The 19,834-nt window shown below is 45.5% G+C and overlaps 1 protein-coding gene across 4 annotated transcripts in view; it reads left to right on the forward strand.

The window, feature by feature from the left end:
- CHFR (checkpoint with forkhead and ring finger domains) overlaps positions 1-19,834 on the forward strand; it is a 101,666-nt gene that overhangs the window by 13,424 nt on the left and 68,408 nt on the right. For 3 of the 4 annotated variants that reach the window (XM_073559022.1, XM_073559023.1, XM_073559024.1), the window contains one exon: positions 3,899-3,998. In XM_073559022.1, coding sequence (XP_073415123.1) covers positions 3,899-3,998 — 100 coding nt within the window. Of the gene's footprint in view, positions 1-3,898; positions 3,999-19,268; positions 19,437-19,834 lie in introns of those variants that run through there. The other variant, XM_073559025.1, reaches the window with a different exon arrangement.

Here is a 19,834-nt window from a genome sequence, read left to right on the forward strand (position 1 = left end):
AACCCAGGCAGGTTTTTCACCGGCAGTCATTGCAACTATGATCAGGGCAAGGAAGCCTGCCTCTGCCAAGCTCTATTATCGTACCTGGAGAGCCTTCTTTTCTTGGTGCGAATCTCATGGACAAGTCCCACTCCCTTACCTCCCGAAGGTACTAGGTTTTCTTCAATCGGGCCTAGATGCCAAGCTATCCTTAAGTTCGCTTAAGAGTCAGGTGTCGGCGCTTTCAGTCCTTTTTCAAAAGCGCATTGCTATTAAACCGCAAGTAAGGACTTTCATCCAGGGAGTTTCCCGATTGGTTCCTCCCTACAAACGTCCGATGGATACGTGGGACCTCAATCTGGTCCTGACAGCATTGCAAGCTCCACCCTTCGAACCTCTTAGAGAAGTTCCACTCTCCATTCTGTCTCAGAAAGTGGTTTTTCTAGTGGCTATCACCTCGTTACGCAGAGTGTCGGAATTGTCAGCACTTTCCTGCAGACGACCTTTCCTAGCCTTTCACCAGGACAAGGTGGTTCTCCGCACGGTACCATCCTTCCTTCCGAAGGTTGTGTCCAACTTTCACCTTAACGAAGAGATTTCACTGCCTTCCCTTTGCCCGGTTCCGGTACATAGAGTGGAGAAGGCTCTGCATACGCTTGACCTAGTCAGGGCATTGCGGATTTACGTGTCCAGGACTGCACCTTTCCGGAAATCCGATTCCCTCTTCATTCTTACGGAAGGTAGTCGCAAGGGGTTGCCGGCTTCCAAGGCTACCCTTGCCAGGTGGATCAAGTCCACCATACATAAGGCCTACCGACTTAACAGTTCCCCTCTTCCGGCCGGTATCACGGCACACTCTACACGGGCAGTAGGGGCCTCCTGGGCCATTCGGCATCAGGCTTCGGCACAACAAGTGTGCAAGGCGGCCACTTGGACTAGCCTACACACGTTTACGAAACACTACAGTGTTCATACCCAGTCCTCAGCGGATGCGAGCCTGGGTAGACTGGTTCTGCAGGCGGCAGTACCCCAAGTCTAGGGGACTGTCGGCACAATATTCGTCCACTGCTTCCCACCCAGGGACTGCTTTGGGACGTCCCAAGGTTCTGTGTCCCCCAATTAGGCGACAGAGTAAAGGAGATTTTTGTGTACTCACCGTAAAATCTCTTTCTCTTAGCCTTTAATTGGGGGACACAGCTCCCACCCTGTTGCCCTTACGGGCCGTTGTTTCCTGTTGAGTTCTCATATTGTTCTTGAGCTCGTACATAGTAGCCTTCTTACAGGCATGGTTATGTTATTTGGTTACGTTCCTCCTTATGCTTTGGCACAAAACTGGAGAAGGCTGACGCCGTCTAGGGGTGTATACTGCAGAGGAGGAGCCAAAGTTAATCTTTTTTCAGATTATGCATAGTGTCGCCTCCTAGTGGACAGCAGCATAACACCCAAGGTTCTGTGTCCCCCAATTAAAGGCTAAGAGAAAGAGATTTTACGGTGAGTACACAAAAATCTCCTTTTTTTTTTTTTTTTTATTTTCACGTCCGAGCGTTATAAACTTCTGTGAAGCACTTGGAGGTTCAAAGTGCTCACAACACATCTAGATAATTTCCGGGGGGGGTCTAGTGTCCAAAATGGGGTCACTTGTGGGGGGTTTCCACTGTTTAGGTACATTAGGGGCTCTCCAAAGGCAACATGACACCCGCAGACCATTCCATCAAAGTCTGCATTCCAAAACATCACTACTTCCCTTCCGAGCCCTGACGTGTGTCCATACAGTAGTTTTCTCCCACATATGGGGTGTCAGCGTACTCATGACAAATTGGACAACAACTTTTGGGGTTCAATTTCTCCTGTTACCCTTGGGAAAATAAAAAAATTGGGGACTAATTGATCATGTTTGTGGAAAAAATACGAATTTTTTTATTTTCACGCCCGGGCGTTATAAACTTCTGTGAAGCACTGGGGGGTTCAAAGTTCTCACCACACATCTAGATAAGTTCCTTAGGGGGTCTAGTCTCCAAAATGGTGTCATTTGTGGGGGGTTTCCACTGTTTTGGTACATCAGGGGTTTTCCAATCGCGACATGATGTCCGATCTTAATTCCAGCCAAAAAGTCAAATGGCGCTGCTTCCCTTCCGAGCTCTGCCCTGCACCCAAATAGTGGTTTACCCCCACATGTGGGGTATCAGCGTACTCAGGACAAATTGCACAATAACTTTTAGGGTCCTGTTACCCTTGGGAAAATAAAAATTGGGGTGAAAAGATCATTTTTGTGGAAAAAATATGATTTTTTAATTGTACCGCTGTACGTTTATAAACTTCTGTAAAGCCCTTGTGGGTTCAAAGTTCTCACCACATATCTAGATAAGTTCCTTGGGGGGTCTAGTTTCCAAAATGGGGTCACTTGTAGGGGGTTTCCACTGTTTAGGTACATCAGGGACTCTCCAAACGTGACATGGCGTCCGATCTGAATTCCAGACAATTTTGCATTGAAAAAGTCAAACGGCGCTCCTTCCATTCTGAGCTCTGCCATGCGCCGAAACAGTCGTTCCCCCCCCCACATATCAGGTATCAGCGTACTCAGGACAAATTGCACAATAACTTTTGCAGTCCAATTTCTCCTGTTACCCTTGGTAAAATAAAAAAAATTGAACCTGAAGTATTTTTTTGTGAAAAAAAGTTAGATGTTCATTTTTTTTTTTTAAATATTCAAAAAAATTCCTGTGACGCACCTAAAGGGTTAATAAACTTCTTGAATGTGGTTTTGAGCACCTTAAGGGGTGCAGTTTTTAGAATGGTGTCACTTTTGGGTATTTTCTATCATATAGACCCCTCAAAGTGGCTTCAAATGTGATGTGGTCCGTAAAAATAAAATGGTGTTGTAAAAATGAGAAATCGCTGGTCAACTTTTAACCCTTATAACTTCCTAACAAAAAAAACTTTGGTTCCAAAATTGTGCTGATGTAAAGTAAACATGTGGGAAATGTTAGTTATCAAGTTTTTTGGGTGCCATATCTCTGTGATTTAAGGGCATAAAAATTCAAAGTTGGAAAATTGCGAAATTTTCAAAATTTTCGCCGAATTTCCGTTTTTCTCACAAATTAACGCAAGTTATTTGAATGAAATTTTACCACTAACATGAAGTACAATATGTCACTGGGATCCATGGAAGCGTTCCAGAGTTATGACCTCATAAAGGTACAGTGGTCAGAATTGTAAAAATTGGCCTGGTCATGAACGTGCAAACCACCCTTGGGGGTGAAGGGGTTAATGATTGGTTATTAAATGCATCGAAACAGGGCCCCGCAGTGAAGGTAAAAATTTGGCTCTGTCAGGAGCTACTTGATACCACCAGACTCTTGCCCACCAGTGACGAGGTCCTGGAGACTGGAAAGGTGTCCACAAAGGTTCTATATTGTTACATCAGATCTGTATTTCAAGCCACAAAAATTTAAAACTATACACAAGATTACATTTTCAACAGGTTGTAATTCACATTTACACATTTAGTCCTTTGTAAGAATGAAAGTGAGCAATCAATGCACAATTTATAAGACGTTCTGTTTTCTTAGTAATATGCTTTGTCATCATTCAAGAAATCACATGTCCACTATGCATCCACAGACACCCTCATCTTACCTGCGGAGACGGACATGCGCCTTGTCTCCCCAGACCGCAGCATGTCCATTTCTCTTATGGGAACGCTAGTCTCCAAAACAGAAATTACATCAATAGAATATATTGGACGTGGTGAATCCTCGCGGTTCAGTGAACACATGCGGATTCACCTGCGTTCAATAGACGGCAGCGCTTTAGACGCAGCGATCATGCATTGCATCCAAAGCTCTGCTAATCCTGCATCGTGTGCACCCGACCTAAGAATCACAGTAGACTGATCTTTATTTTATTTTTGTCTTTACAGGCTGTGACCTTTCATTTCCTGGTAACAAACTGGTGTCTGGAGAACACTGTAAAATAACAGTGGATGAGCTTTCTGGAGTTGTTTCCTTAGAGGACACCAGGTAACTTGAAAGAACTATTAATGGGGTTGTACCAAGTTTGGATTGCGGATAAATAATAATCTTTATTTTTATATAGCGCTAACATTCCGCAGCGCTTTACAGTTTGCACACATTATCATCGCTGTCCCCGATGGGGCTCACAATCTAGATTCCCTAACAGTATGTCTTTGGAATGGGAGGAAACCAGAGAACCCGGAGGAAACCCACACAAACACAGGGAGAACATACAAACTCCTTGCAGATGTTGTCATTGGTGGGATTTGAACCCAGGACTTCAGCGCTGCAAGACTACAGAGCTAACCACTAAGCCACCGTGCTGCCCTTAACTTTCCGATCCCCCACGGATCCTGAGAACTGGGACTCTGAGGAGCCCTGTGTGAATGGAGTGATTGTCAATCATGTGCATCTCCATTCCATTTATTCTTAATGGTCGTGCTAAAGGCTGGATGAACACTTCTCTCTATCTCCAGCAGTCCCATTAAAAAAAAATGAATGGGGCGGATGTGCACATGATCCAGCAACACTACATTTACATAGAGCACTGTTTCTTGGGATTGCTGGAGATCTAGAAGAAAAAGTCCAAAGACTAGGGAAAACCCATCAATTTGTGACACATATAATCTCTTTAAAATGTACAGTATATGTTTAATCCGTTACTTTTAAAAAACACCACCCAGTGTGAAAGACTGACACAAATGTTAGGATAATCAAACTTAAATACAGAAAACAATTCTAATAAAACACACAGACTGAGAACATCTATAGAATTGCCTAAAGGGTCCCTGGTTAAACCCTAACTGATCACTACCTAGCTGTGGAGGTTGCCACCGTAAAAAAAACGATTGTTCGGTGCCCCCACTCAACGATGACTGTCCCTATCTCTCCTTAATAGTCCCTGTACTAGGCAGGTGGGGAAACATAGATTTTAAGATAAGAGATGGATTATCGATATAATATAGTGATAACTTAGGGACAATTTTCTTATATCCAGGAAATTGGTAAGCCCAATAGGTGTACTACAGATGTATAAACTTGTTAAAATAGGATAATTTCTCTATCCCCTCATGACGGCACCACGGAGAGAGGGGATCTGCCCCACAGGGACAGGAAACCTACAGATAAAAAGGCGGTACCTCTCTCCCGCGTCAGTTGGTTTCCTGTCCCCATAGGGAACCTATGGACTCAGCAGTCGTCGTTGGATGCTGGGGCCAGCCAGTCCGGAGGTTGACAGCGGGGGGTTCCCTGTCCCGGCTGGGGTGGTAACCCGAGGCGCCACCTCTGGAAGGTCAGCGGGCCTCCAGGGTTTGTGGGGGGGAGAGGCGGCAGAAGCGCTGCTGAAGACCGCCTCCCCCAGGAATCTCCGCTCCAGGCACGGCGCAGCGGGCACGGGAAGCTGCTCGTGGAGTCGGGCCGCCGCAATGCATCCCTGGGGAGCCGCGGCCTGCTGACGTCGCCACCGCCGCAATGCACCTCTGGGAACCGGCATCTCAGAGCGCACGCGCGGGGGGCGGAGCCGATGATGTCAGACGTCGGGTGCACGCAAAGCATCTCTGAAAGCCCGGAGTGCCGGGAGGAAGAGGCAGGGGCGGCGCGCACCTGGAGGCACAGGGCACCAGCGACAACCACGGTAGTCACCGCATCAGCCGAAACGCCGTAAGAAGGATCCCAAGGACCAGCTGATCAGGGTCCAGGCGCAGCAAGGAGTCCAGTGGGGCAGTGACCCCAAAAGACAAGGCGTCAGCAGACCCGGTGGTCCCTCCAGATTCGGTATCCTTCTTCGGCTTGGTGGGTAAGTGGACTACGTGAATGTACAAGCTGTAACTAGGGCCTCCCTCTCTTTTAGGGAAAAAGTGCACGCAGAAGGCCAACCACAAGATTTGCCCACTTTGCAAGAGGAGCTTCCCACGGGGTTGGGGAAAAGGCTCTGCCAAGCGTGCATTGATCACACGATTTGTAAGGAATCTCCAAGGTTCGCCTCTGACCTTAGGGCCCTGATTAAACACCAGGTAGAAAACACCGTGAAAACCCTCCAGGGAGGAAGCAAAAAACAGGAAAGCTAAAACCAGGGACCCCGAGTCAGACCTTAGCGATAGGGAGAGCGAACCTTCAACGTCAAACTCGGACAGTTCAGCATCCGACTCCTCATCCTCCAAAGAAGGGGGTTGCAGCTGTTTCCCTATCCAAGAAACGGATAGTTTAGTGAAAGTAATTAGAACAACTATGGGGTTGGTAGACACCAGACCCAAAAGAACTATCCAAGATGCTATGTTCAGCGGGTTGGAACAAAAGAAGAGAAGATCATTCCCTATGAACGAGAAAATTCAAGTTCTAATTCAGAGAGAATGGAAAAGGCCAGAAAAAAAGGGCCTCCTGACTCCAAAAAGGAAATATCCGTTTGAAGACCCAAGCTGTTCTTATTGGGAGAAAGCGCCAAAAGTGGATGTAGCGATAGCAAAAGGCTCAAAAAAAATTTGCCCTGCCGTTTGAGGATATGGGAACATTAAAAGACTCTATGGACAAAAAAGCGGAAACATTCCTAAAAGGTTCCTGGGAGGCAGCCGGAGGAGGACTGAAGCCCGCCATAGCCGCCACATGCACCGCTAGAGCCTTAATGGTGTGGCTAGATCAGTTGGAGGGCCAGCTGAAAGACAAAACCCCAAGAGGCACGATTTTAGACTCAGTCCCATTGATGAGAGGAGCGGCGGCCTTTCTGGGGGATGCATCCGCGGATTCAATCCGTCTGACAGCCAGGGCAGCCTCATTTTCAAATGCGGCAAGGAGAGCACTCTGGCTCAAATGCTGGACGGGGGACCTGCAGACGAAATCCAAACTCTGCTCCATGCCCTGTGAAGGCAAATTTCTTTTCGGCCCCACGCTGGACGATATCCTTGTCAAAGCAGGGGATAAAAAGAAGTCTTTCCCCAACCAGTCCAATTTCCCCTTCAAGCGGTTTTGGAGCAGGAAATTTATATAGAGAAAGCCGCCTAGAAACTCCCAGGATAAGTGGGAGGACAGAAGAGGAAAAGGGAAAGGGTTCATGTTTTGGGAAACCAGCAGACAAGAAACAACCCCAATGAAGGTGTTTCCCAGGTAGGAGGAAGATTGGGCCACTTCTTCCCAGCCTGGGAAAAAATATCAAACAGTTCCTGGATCTTATGCATAGTAAAAACAGGCCTCAAATTAAATTAACCTTCCACACCTCACCCAAACCCTCTTTTGTAGTGACCCAGCAGAGACAGTCAGCGGAAGAGCAAGAAGCAGTCCAACAAGAGATTCAGACCCTGGTGGAGAAATCAGTGCTACAAGAGGTCCCCCACCAGGAAAAAGGAGAAGGCTTCTATTCCCCTATCTTTCTAAGGAGGAAGCCAGACGGGACATTCAGGACGATAATAAACCTGAAAAGATTAAACAAGTGCCTGATAATCCATCCTTTCAAAATGGAAACAATAAAATCCGCAGTAAAAATGCTGTTTCCAGCCTGTTACATGACGGTACTCGACTTAAGACGCGTACTATCACGTCCCCATACACAGGGACTATCGCCAGTATCTCAGGATGGCAGTCACTATAAGGGGAGAGATAAGGCACTACCAGTTCAAAGCTTTCCCATTCGGGCTGGCCATCGCTCCGAGAGGCTTCACAAAAATCATAGCGGAAGTCATGGCACATTTAAGGGAGCAGGATGTGCCTCTAGTTCCATACCTAGACTACTTTCTAGTGATAGGCAACTCCCCTTCTCACTGCAGGGACCAGCTGAACAGGACTATGGAAACACTAACCAAACTAGGTTGGCTGCTGAATCTGCCAAAATCTCGGACGACCCCAAGCCAAGTACAAGAGTACCTGGGCATTACCATAGACTCACTCAGACAAGAGTGCCGTCTCCCAGAAGGGAAAGTGACACACATGAAGCAGATGGCGACAGTCGCAAAAACTCACACAGCGACAACACTAAGGAAATCCAAGTCCCTGCTCGGCTCAATGACAGCCTGCATCTCGGCTGTTCAGTGGGCCCAAGCCCATACAAGAGATCTCCAGTGGGAGACATTGGCCGCAGAGCTTTCTCTGCAAGGAGATTTAGAAGGGCGGTTAGACATCTCACCCAAAACAGCCCACTCACTGCAGCAGTGGACAGAGCCATCCAACCTATCCCAGGGAGTCCCTTTGGTATTGTCGATATCTCGAGTCCATACCACAGATGCAAGCCCCAGGGGGTGGGGGGCCCACTTGGACAACCAGGTAGCACAAGGAGTCTGGACGGAGGACGAAGTAGCAGCTTCCTCAAATATGAAGGAACTCTTAGCAGTAAAACTCGCCCTCCTGTATTTTCTGGACTCCCTCAGGTCCCACCACGTAAGGGTATTTTCGGACAACCGCACAGTAGTCGCTTACTTGAACCATCAGGGGGGACAAGATCCTGCGCCCTAAGGGAAGTGACAAAATCAATTTTCCAGTGGGCAGAGGGAAATCTAAGCTCACTGACGGCACTGCACATAAAAGGGACTGACAACGTGACGGCAGACTTCCTAAGTCGCACACAACTAAGACAGGGGGAGTGGGAGTTAAACCAGGGAATTTTCGCTCAGATCACGACGCTATGGGGAAAACCCAGTATAGATCTATTTGCCAACAGAACAAACCGGAAGGTGGAAACCTTCTGCTCCATAGACCCCTCTGGGAACCCGGTAGCCCTGGACGCCCTTATGATTCCCTGGCACTTCCCCCTTGCCTATGCGTTTCCACCAATAACCCTAATTCCATCAGTTCTGAGGAAGATTCGGGAGGACAAGGCAAGGGTAATATTAATAGTCCCCTTTTGGCCGAGAAGGACATGGTTCTCTTGGTTGAGGAGGATATCCATCTCTGACCCTTGGTTCCTCCCGGACATCCCGAACTTACACTCTCGGGGCCCGGTACTGCACCCCCAGGTGGAGAACCTACATATGACGGCCTGGAACTTGAAAGGATGCTGTTGAGCAACAGGGGGTTCTCCAAAAATTGTGTCCACTCTCCTAAGGTGCAGGAAACCGGTAACCACTAAACTGTACTTGAGGATCTGGAGGAAGTTCCTCTCAGTATCAAACACCAGCGCAGGGGGGAGGTGCCTCTATCAAAAATCTTAGAGTTCCTGCAGAAGGGCTTAGAGCAGGGCTTTAGCTACCAGCACATTGAAAGTTCAGGTGGTGGCCCTAGGGACCCTTTACAACTATGACTTGGCAGGGAACCGTTGTGTGGCCAGATTCATCAAAGCAGCCGGCAGATCCAGGCCTATACTTTCCCTAAACACTCCTCCCTGGGATCTAAACTTGGTCCTCTCAGCCTTGTCCAAACCTCCCTTTGAACCGTTAGAGGCTCCACTAAAACTGATTTCACTCAAGACCTCCCCTCTTGGTAGCCTTGACATCGGCCCGCAGAATCAGTGATATCCAGGCCCTGTCAGCTTTCCCTCCGTTTACTCAGATCCTAGAGGATAGGGTGATACTTAGGACAGACCCAGCCTACCTGCCGAAGGTAGCATCCCGATTCGACAGGAATCAGGAAATCTCCCTCCCCTCCTTTTGCCCCAATCACAAAAACAGGGGAGAAGAAGCGTTACACACATTAGATGCCTAATTGAATACCTAGAGGCCACCAGGGAGTGTAGAAAGAATAGGTCTCTTTTTGTCTGCTTCCAGGCGCCAAGAAAGGGGCGAAAGGTATCAAAGAGCACGCTGGCGAGGTGGATAAGAGACGCCATCACCTTGTCGTACTCGTCGCAGGGGACGAACGTCCCAGACAGAATAACAGCCCATTATACAAGAGCGGTGTCGACTTCCTGGGCAGAGAGAGCAGGCGTCTCCATTGAGCAGATATGTAGAGCCGCTACTTGGTCCTCTCCTTCGACTTTCTTTAACCACTATCGGCTGGACCTAGCCACCTCCTCAGATCTAACTTTTGGTAGAAGGGTGCTGGAGGCAGTGTCCCCCCCCCCCAATAGTCTCTGCAATTCTCTCCATGGTGCCGTCATGGGGGATAGAGAATAGCGTAGTTACCGTTAACGGTATTTCTCTGAGTCCATGACGGCACCCGTATATTCCCTCCCTACACGCGTGGGGTGCGCACTTATTGTAAATACAGTTTAGTTAAGTCACGCGGTGTCTCCTCTACGCAGTTTAATGATTATAAAAATTTCGTATTTTTCTTAAGATTGCTGTGTTAGTATTAGGCTGAAGTTCTGTTAATGCTCTGTAAAACAACTGACGCGGGAGAGAGGTACTTTCCTGTCCCCGTGGGGCGGATCCCCTCTCTCCGTGGTGCCGTCATGGGCTCAGAGAAATACCATTAACGGTAAGTAACTACGCTTTTACTGCTTCCCTATGACAACTTCCAAGGGCGCAATGGCCTTGTGGCATGAAAAAACTCCTTCCATGGGTAAAAGACAAATCGTAATATAACCAATATAGAGCCAGAGGAGAAGTATAACCTATTATTAAGGATAAGAACAAAGATGATGAGTATGCACAACCACAGGAAGGAATTTAGACATAGACTTATTATATCAGACGAGTCTCTCCTCAACACGTTTCCCCGTCCACGAGGTTCATCAGGAGGCCCGACAGATACTGACTATGCCAGAGATAGAAGGTGCTTTGATGAGGAAAGCTAGAGGAACACTACCAGTTCGCAGTCCTTTCCTTCGGCCTGGCCTCTGCCCCCTGGGTGTTTACGAAGGTTATGGCAACTGTCATGGCCTCTCTTGAATCTAGGGCGATACTCCTCATCCCTTATCTGGACGATCTGTTGATCAAGGGTCCAGCCTCCCGAGATTGCTCTCTTCAGATCAATCTCGCTCGTCTCGGCTGGATAATCAACAGGGAAAAGTGTTCTCTGATCCCGTCTGCTGTTCTTGGGCATGCTGTTCGACACCGCTCGTGCCAAGGTCTTCCTTCCAGAGGAAGAGATCTCATCTCTCCACCTGGGAATCCATACTCTGAGATGGCCATCTCTGCATTCTTGGCGACTCTGCATGAGTGTATTGGGGAAGAGGATTGCTGCCATGGAAGCCGCACCCTTTGCCCAGTTCCATACCTATCCCCTTCAGCTGGCCCTCCTGTCAGCTTGGGACAAGAGGACCTCTTCCCTGGACTGTTCCATTCTACTACCCCTCTGAGACAGTCTTTGACATGTTGGACCCTTTCCTCCTCCGTTGTTCACGGGAAATCATTCCTTCCTCTCCACTGGCAAATTTTTACCATCGACCCCAGTCTCGTCGGATGGGCAGCGGTTTTGCTCCATCATACAGCTCAGGTTTGCTGGAATTCTCAGAAAGCCGCTCTTCCCATCAATTTGCTGGAAATCAGAGCGGTTTACCTTTTACTGTCTCCACAGCCGTGGAGTATATAAATCACCAGGGCGGGACGCGCATCAAGTCAGTCAATGACGGAAGTAGCAAGGATCCTGTTTTGGGCAGAACACCAAGTACCAGCAATATCAGCAGTTCACATTCCTGGGGGTGGACAGTTGGGCTGCCGACTTCCTTAGTCATCAGGGTCTTGTCCTGGGCGAGTGGTCTCTCATCACCTCTGTCTTCGATCAGATCTATCAGAGATGGGGCATCCAGGGCATTGATACATTGGCGTTTCGGATGAATTACAAGGTGCCTCATTTCGTAGCCAGGATCCGAGGCCCTCTAACCATCAGTTACGATGCCTTGGTCATTCGATGATCCCAATTTAGCTGCCCAACCTCATTCCTCTCCTGCTGATTCCGAGGGTCGTTAAAAAGATCAAGGCGGAGGGAGTGCCAGTAATTCTGGTCGCTCCAGACTGGCCTAGAACGCGGAGTTAGTAAACATACTCACGGATGTTCCCTGGATTCTTTCAGATGGTTCAAACCTACTCTCACAGGGCCCCCTCTTGCACCAGAGATCTCGGTCTCTGAATTTAATGGCATGGCTGTTAACTTGTCCTACTTATTATATTCCCCTCCCTCGGGACTGTTTTAGGACATCCCATGGTTACCTGTGTCCGCCAATGAAGCAATAGAGATTTTTGGTAGTCACCATAAAATCTTTCTTGGAGCCTTCATTGGGAGACATAGCACCCACCCTGACCCTGATTTGTGCCTATGTTGGGCTTGTACATAGTCGTTTCTCGTACTGCTTTGGCACTAACTAACAAGTTTCGTGTCAGCCGGTGGGTGTACACTGCTGAGGAGGAGCTATTTTCCTTTTTTTGCATAGTGTCAGCCTCCTAGGGACAGCAGCCATACGGCAATGATAACCTGTGTCCCCCAATGAAGGCTCTCTTTTCGGGATATGATACTGTGTTGAGGGCTTAATCTTTGCACCCTGAGCTGATATTTTTATTGATACCATATTGGGGTAGATGCGAGGTTTTGACCGCCTCAGATGCGAGGTTTTGACCGCCTCTTATTGCATATTATTGCAATGTTGCAGTGGCCAAAAAAAAAGTGATTCTGGTGTTTCAATTTTTTTCCTGTTTCACAGCAATATCGTAATTACAGGCACGAGAGTCTTCAGCAGACCACTGGCTGTCATGGCAACTCATCCCTGCCACGTGATCACGTCATGGGGGCATGGAATTTTGCTGTCCCCTTGCTGTTGCTTTTAGTTGCTGCTGTCAGAGATGTACTCGGCATTTAATAGGTCTATAGCTCGGCTCCTCCGGCGTCTGTTAGAGGCAGATGATGACTGATTAAATCAGCCATCTGCTGGGAAAGATGCAGGCTTGGCTTTCGAGCCTGTATGATAGTCAAAGACACAACATCTGACGTAATTGTACGTCATAAGCCATGAAGGGATTAAATTGTCAGTAGTACATCCTTGCTTACATGTAATGTACTTCCGATGAACAATAATCTTTAGGCCACCATATAAGATGCAATCACCAGAGGAACATGTCAACTGATCACTGGTTATAGAATCGTAGAGTTGGAAGGGACCTCCTGGGCCATCTGGTCCAACCCCCTGCTCAAAGCAGGATTCGCTAAATCATCCCAGTCAGATGTCTGTCCAGCCTCTGTTTGAAGACTTCCATTGAAGGAGAACTCACCACTTCTCGTGGCAGCCTGTTCCACTCATTGATCACTCTAACTGTCAAAAAGTTTTTTCTAATATCTAATCTGTGTCTCCTCCCATTCAGTTTCATCCCATTGCTTCTAGTCTTTCCTTGTGCAAATGAGGATAAAGATGATCCTTCTACAATGTGACAGCCCTTTAGATATTTGTAGACAGCTATTAAGTCTCCTCTCAGTCTTCTCTTTTGAAAGCTAAACATTCCCAAATCCTGCAACCTTTCCTCATAAGACAGGGTTTGCAGACCGGTCACCATTCTGGTCGCTCTTTTCTGGACTTGCTCCAGTTTGTTGATGTGTTTTTTTTAAAATTTGGTGCCCAAAACTGTACACAATATTCCAGATGAGGTCTGACCAAAGAGGAGTAGAGGGCAATAATGACTTCACTTTATCTGGACTGTATGCTTCTGTTAATACATCCTAGAATTGCATTTGCCTTTTTTGCTGCTGCATCACACTGTTGACTCATATTCAGTCTGTGATCTATTAGTATACCCAAGTCTTTTTCACATGTGCTGTTGCTTAGCCCTATTCCTCCCATTCTGTATATGCTTTTTTCATTTCTATTGCCCAGATGTAGTACTTCTTCCAACTGGATGTGCAGCCATTTATGACCACTCTTTGGGTCTGATCACTAAGCCAGTTATGAATCCACCTAACAGTTGCCTTGTCCATTCCATACTTAGCCATTTTTTTCAATAAGGATTGTGTGAGATACTTTGTCAAATGCTTTGCTGAAGTCAAGATATACTACATCTACAGCATTTCCTTGATCCACCCAATCAGTGATTCCGTCATAGAAGGAAATTAAGTTAGTCTGACATGACTTATTAGTTACAAACCCATGCTGACTCTGTTTAATCACTTCATTCTTATCCAGGTACTGATATACATGTTTAATAATTTGTTCAAAGATCTTTCCTGGTATAGAAGTCAGACTCACCGGCCTATAGTTGCCTGGGTCCACCTTCTTCCCCTTTTTGAAGATAGGAACAACATTTGCTCTACTCCAGTCTTCTGGGACTTCTCCTGTTCTCCAAGAATTTTCAAAGATTATGGAGAGGGGTTCAAAAATTTCTTCTGCTATCTCCTTCAGTACTCTGGGGTGTAATTCATCTGGACCTGGAGACTTGAATTAATTTAGGTTAGCTAAGTGTTTCCTCACTATCTTTCTGTTTATAGATATCCTGGATTCTTCTATTCCCTTAATAGGACAGTGAAGAACATTTCCTTTCTGATAGAAAACAGATGCAAAATAGGAATTTAAAAGTTCGGCCTTCTCAACATCCTGTCTTACCATTTCATCATTTTCATCCTGTAAAAATCCTATAGCATCTTTGACTTTTCTTTTACTTTTGACATATCCCCAAAATCCTTTATTATTGCTTTTGACATCTCTTGCAAGCCTCAATTCATTGTCAGCTTTAGCTAATCTGGTTTTTGCCCTGCAGGTTCTGCAGACAGCATTATATTCTTCTTTAGATATGCCTCCCTCTTTCCATTTTATAAACATTTCTTTCTTCCTTTTTAGCATGTGCTTAAGTTCTGTGTTCATCCATCCTGGTTTCCTTAAATGCTTCCTATTCTTCCCTCTTTTCGGAATTGTTAACGATTTTGCTTTGAGAATTTCATTTTTCAAGATTTCCCATCCTTCCTGGACATTTTTTTTTTCTTTAAGGATATCCAGCCATTGGATCCCTCCAATTCTCTTTCTGAATCCCTTAAAATCTGCCTTTCTGAAATCTAACCTTGACGTCTGAGTCTTCACAGGTCTTCCTCCTCTAGCTATCCAAAATTCTAAAATAGCATGGTTGCTACCTCCTAGGGTCCCAGCCACTTTTACCTCCTCAACCATTTCCTCCCTGTTTATAAGGATTAGATCCAGGGTAGCTGTTCCCCTTGTTTTCGCCCCTACCTTTTGGAAGAGAAAGTTGTCAGCAAGAGAGGATAAGAATTTCCTTGACCTGTTAGTTTTGCCTGAGAGAGATTTCCAACAAATGTCTGGATAGTTGAAATCTCCCATGACAACTATGTCATATTTTTGGAGAACTTGGCCATTTGATGCATAAAGAGTTCATCCATATCTTCTGCTTGCACAGGCGGCCTGTAGTAAATGCCTACAATGGTGTCCTTTCCATTGTTCTGTCCTTGTATTCTTACCCAAACAGTTTCCACAGAACTCCCAGTCTCTGAAGCTTCAATCTCTGTGCAGATATACGCGTTTCTAACATACAATGCGACACCTCCTCCTCGTTTATCAACTCTGTTTCTTGCAAATAAGTTGTATCCTTCTAGTCTTGTATTCCAATCATGTGTATCGTCCCACCAAGTTTCAGTGATTCCAATGACATCATATTTCTTTTCCTGTGTTAGTAGTTCCAATTCTCCTTGTTTGTTGCCCATGCTTTGTGCATTAGTATAGAAACATTTTAGTTTGTGACAGGGCTGTGGAGTCGGTAAGCCAAACCTGCGACTCCGACTCCTCAATTTCCCTTACACCGACTCCACGACTCCGACTCCCACACATATTGCTTATATTTAAGTGAAAAATTTATTGTAGTACAATGTGAACCTCAGACATTTAATCATTTTTATGATCCAATAATCAAGATATTTAGATAGAACAGAATATATATTGGTGTACTACCCGGTTTTCATTCTTTTTGGTACAGATACGATATGGATAGACAGATATGGATAAATGGATAGAGCAGATTTCTAATCTGCTTTTGCTATTGAAAACATTATCTATGAGCTCAAAAACCTTTCAGGTGATGCAGTTTTTTAAAAAGATGATCTGCTTTTGCAGCTGAAAAACGTATCCTCAAAAAACACAGGAAAATCGCTGTGTGTGAATGTAGCCTTAGATCAGGAATAGAACAGCCATTTATAGGACATTTCATAACTTTCCCAAACTCCTATGAAAAAATATTCAGCACATCCTGCATTGAATTAATGTACCCAATTTATTATATATTTTAGGAGTCTGAGTCGGTCCGTTTTATACCGACTCCAACTCCGACTCCACCAAAATGAGCACCGACTCCGACTCCACAGCCCTGGTTTGTGATTGGTTTCTCTTTCTCCAATATTTTTATTAATTAGATTCTTTTGTCTTTGTTCTTCCTTTCCAGTTTTAATAGCAGAGTTCTCAATAGCATTTGTCAGGTGTATGGCTTTTTCTGGTCTTTTGCTTCCCTTCCCATGTTCTAGTTTAAAGCTATCCTTACAAGTGTAGCAAGGCGTCTTCCAAATACATGTTTTCCAGTCTTCGTAAGGTGCACCCCATCTCTAGCAAGTAGTCCATCGTATAGGTAATTCACTCCGTGATCTAGAAATCCAAATCCTTACTGACGGCACCATCGACGTTGCCAGTTGTTCACCTGCAGAATGTTATTCCACCTCCTTGTTCCATGGCCATCCACTGGGAGGATGGAAGAGAAGACCACCTGTGCTCCCAGTTCTTTCACTTTCTTGCCTAAGTTTTCAAAGTCTCTGCAAATGGTTTCCAGGTCGTTTCTTGCGGTGTCATTTGTCCCCATATGTAGTAGCAGGAATGGGTAGTCATCTGTAGGTCTGAAGAGTCCTGATATCCTGTCAGACACATCTTTAATTTTTGCACCTGGAAGACAGCACATTTCTCTGTGCTGTGTGTTGTTTAACCCCTTAGTGACAGAGCCTATTTTGACCTTCATGGCCAGGCCAAATTTTACAATTCTCACCCGTGTCACTTTTTGTGATAATGAGAAAAAGAAAAAGCACTACTGTAAATATGCACACCACACCAAATATACAAAAATGCAAAACCTTTTTATTGACACACAATGAAAAAAGTGACATAAAACATACTTAAAAACATATGGCTAGCCACTCAAGGTTAGTTACCAGATATGTTGGAAAAAGGCAGGACAATGATAAGTACAATGACAATATGACTCCTAGGAGTTGGTCCATATAGAGCACAATGAACCAGAGTAAAAAATCTTCTGAAACAACGATAAACCCACAATGACTGAGGTCACAGAATTGGGCCTCCCATGTCAAAAGAAGGACTAAGTGAAGAGAGAAGAAAAAAAAATAAATGTGTGTGTGTATGTGTATATATATATATATATATATATATATATATATATATATATATATATATATATATATATATATATATATATATATATATGTGTATATATATATATATATATATATATTTTTACACACTCTCTCTCACGCTCACTCTCTCTCACGCTCACTCTCTCTCACGCTCACTCTCTCTCACGCTCACTCTCTCTCACTCTCTCTCACGCTCACTCTCTCTCACGCTCACTCTCTCTCTCACGCTCACTCTCTCTCTCACGCTCACTCTCTCTCTCACGCTCACTCTCTCTCTCACGCTCACTCTCTCTCTCACGCTCACTCTCTCTCTCACGCTCACTCTCTCTCTCACGCTCACTCTCTCACGCTCACTCTCTCTCTCACGCTCACTCTCTCTCACGCTCACTCTCTCTCTCACGCTCACTCTCTCTCTCACGCTCACTCTCTCTCTCACGCTCACTCTCTCTCTCACGCTCACTCTCTCTCTCACGCTCACTCTCTCTCTCACGCTCACTCTCTCTCTCACGCTCACTCTCTCTCACGCTCACTCGCTCACTCTCTCTCACGCTCACTCGCTCACTCTCTCACGCTCTCTCACGCTCACTCGCTCACTCTCTCTCACGCTCACTCACTCACTCTCTCTCACGCTCACTCACTCACTCTCTCTCACGCTCACTCACTCTCTCTCTCTCACGCTCACTCACTCTCTCTCACTCTCTCTCACGCTCACTCACTCACTCTCTCTCACGCTCACTCACTCACTCTCTCTCACGCTCACTCACTCACTCTCTCTCACGCTCACTCACTCACTCTCTCTCACGCTCACTCACTCACTCTCTCTCACGCTCACTCACTCTCACTCACTCTCTCTCACACTCACTCACTCTCTCACTCTCTCTCACACTCACTCTCTCACTCTCTCTCACACTCACTCTCTCTCTCTCACACTCACTCTCTCTCTCTCACACACTCTCACTCTCTCTCACACACTCTCACTACTCTTGTGGCCAAAAGTATTGACACCCCTGCAATTTTGTCAGATAATACTCAGTTTCTTCCTGAAAATGATTGCAGTCACAAATTCTTTGGTATTATTATCTTCATTTAATTTGTCTTAAATGGAAAAAACACAAAAGAGAATGAAGCAAAAAGCAAAACATTGATCATTTCACACAAAACTCCAAAAATGGGCCAGACAAAAGTATTGGCACCCTCAGCCTAATACTTGGTTGCACAACCTTTAGCCAAAATAACTGCAACCAACCGCTTCCGGTAACCATCAATGAGTTTCTTACAATGCTTTGCTGGAATTTTAGACCATTCTTCTTTGGCAAACTGCTCCAGGTCCCTGATATTTGAAGGGTGCCTTCTCTAAACTGCCATTTTTAGATCTCTCCACAGGTGTTCTATGGGATTCAGGTCTGGACTCATTGCTGGCCACCTTAGAAGTCTCCAGTGCTTTCTCTCCAACCATTCTCTAGTGCTTTTTGAAGTGTGTTTTGGGTCATTGTCCTGCTGGAAGACCCATGACCTCTGAGGGAGACCCAGCTTTCTCACACTGGGCCCTACATTATGCTGCAAAATTTGTTGGTAGTCGTCAGATTTCATAATGCCATGCACACGGTCAAGCAGTCCAGTGCCAGAGGCAGCAAAGCAACCCCAAAACATCAGGGAACCTCCGCCATGTTTGACTGTAGGGACTGTGTTTTTTTTTCTTTGAATGCCTCTTTTTTTCTCCTGTAAACTCTATGTTGATGCCTTTGCCCAAAAAGCTCTACTTTTGTCTCATCTGACCAGAAAACATTCTTCAAAAACATTTTAGGCTTTTTCAGGTAAGTTTTGGCAAACTCCAGCCTGGCTTTTTTATGTCTCGGGGTAAGAAGTGGGGTATTCCTGGGTCTCCTCCCATACAGTCCCTTTTCATTCAGACGCTGACGGATAGTACGGGTTGACACTATTGTACCCTCGGACTGCAGGGCAGCTTGAACTTGTTTGGATGTTAGTCGAGGTTCTTTATGCAACATCTGCACAATCTTGCGTTGAAATCTCTTGTCAATTTTTGTCTTTGGAGATGCACTTGTAGCCTTGAGATTGCTCATGCTTCCTCACAATTTGGTTTCTCAAGTCCTCAGGCAGTTCTTTGGTCTTCTTTCTTTTCTCCATGCTCAATGTGGTACACACAAGGACACAGGACAGAGGTTGAGTCAGCTTTAATCCATGTCAACTGGCTGCAAGTGTGATTTAGTTATTGCCAACACCTGTTAGGTGCCACAGGTAAGTTACAGGTGCTGTTAATTACACAAATTAGAGAAGCATCACATGATTTTTCGAACAGTGCCAATACTTTTGTCCACCCTCTTTTTTTTGTTTGTGTGGAATTATATCCAATTTGGCTTTAGGACAATTCTTTGTTTTTTCATTTAAGACAAGTTAAACGAAGATAATAATACCAAAGAATTTGTGTTTGCAATCATTTTCAGGAAGAAACTGATTACTATATGACACAATTGCAGGGGTGTCAATACTTTTGGCCACAACTGTGTGTGTGTGTGTATATATATATATATCGGGCCACCATCTAGTATATGTGTGTGTGTGTGTGTATATATATATATATATATATATATATATATATATATACACACACATATACTAGATGGTGGCCCGATTCT

The sequence above is a fragment of the Dendrobates tinctorius genome, unplaced genomic scaffold, assembly GCF_039654945.1.
Source record: "Dendrobates tinctorius isolate UK_male_01 unplaced genomic scaffold, ASM3965494v1 ptg000265l, whole genome shotgun sequence".
In the NCBI taxonomy this organism is placed as follows: domain Eukaryota; kingdom Metazoa; phylum Chordata; class Amphibia; order Anura; family Dendrobatidae; genus Dendrobates; species Dendrobates tinctorius.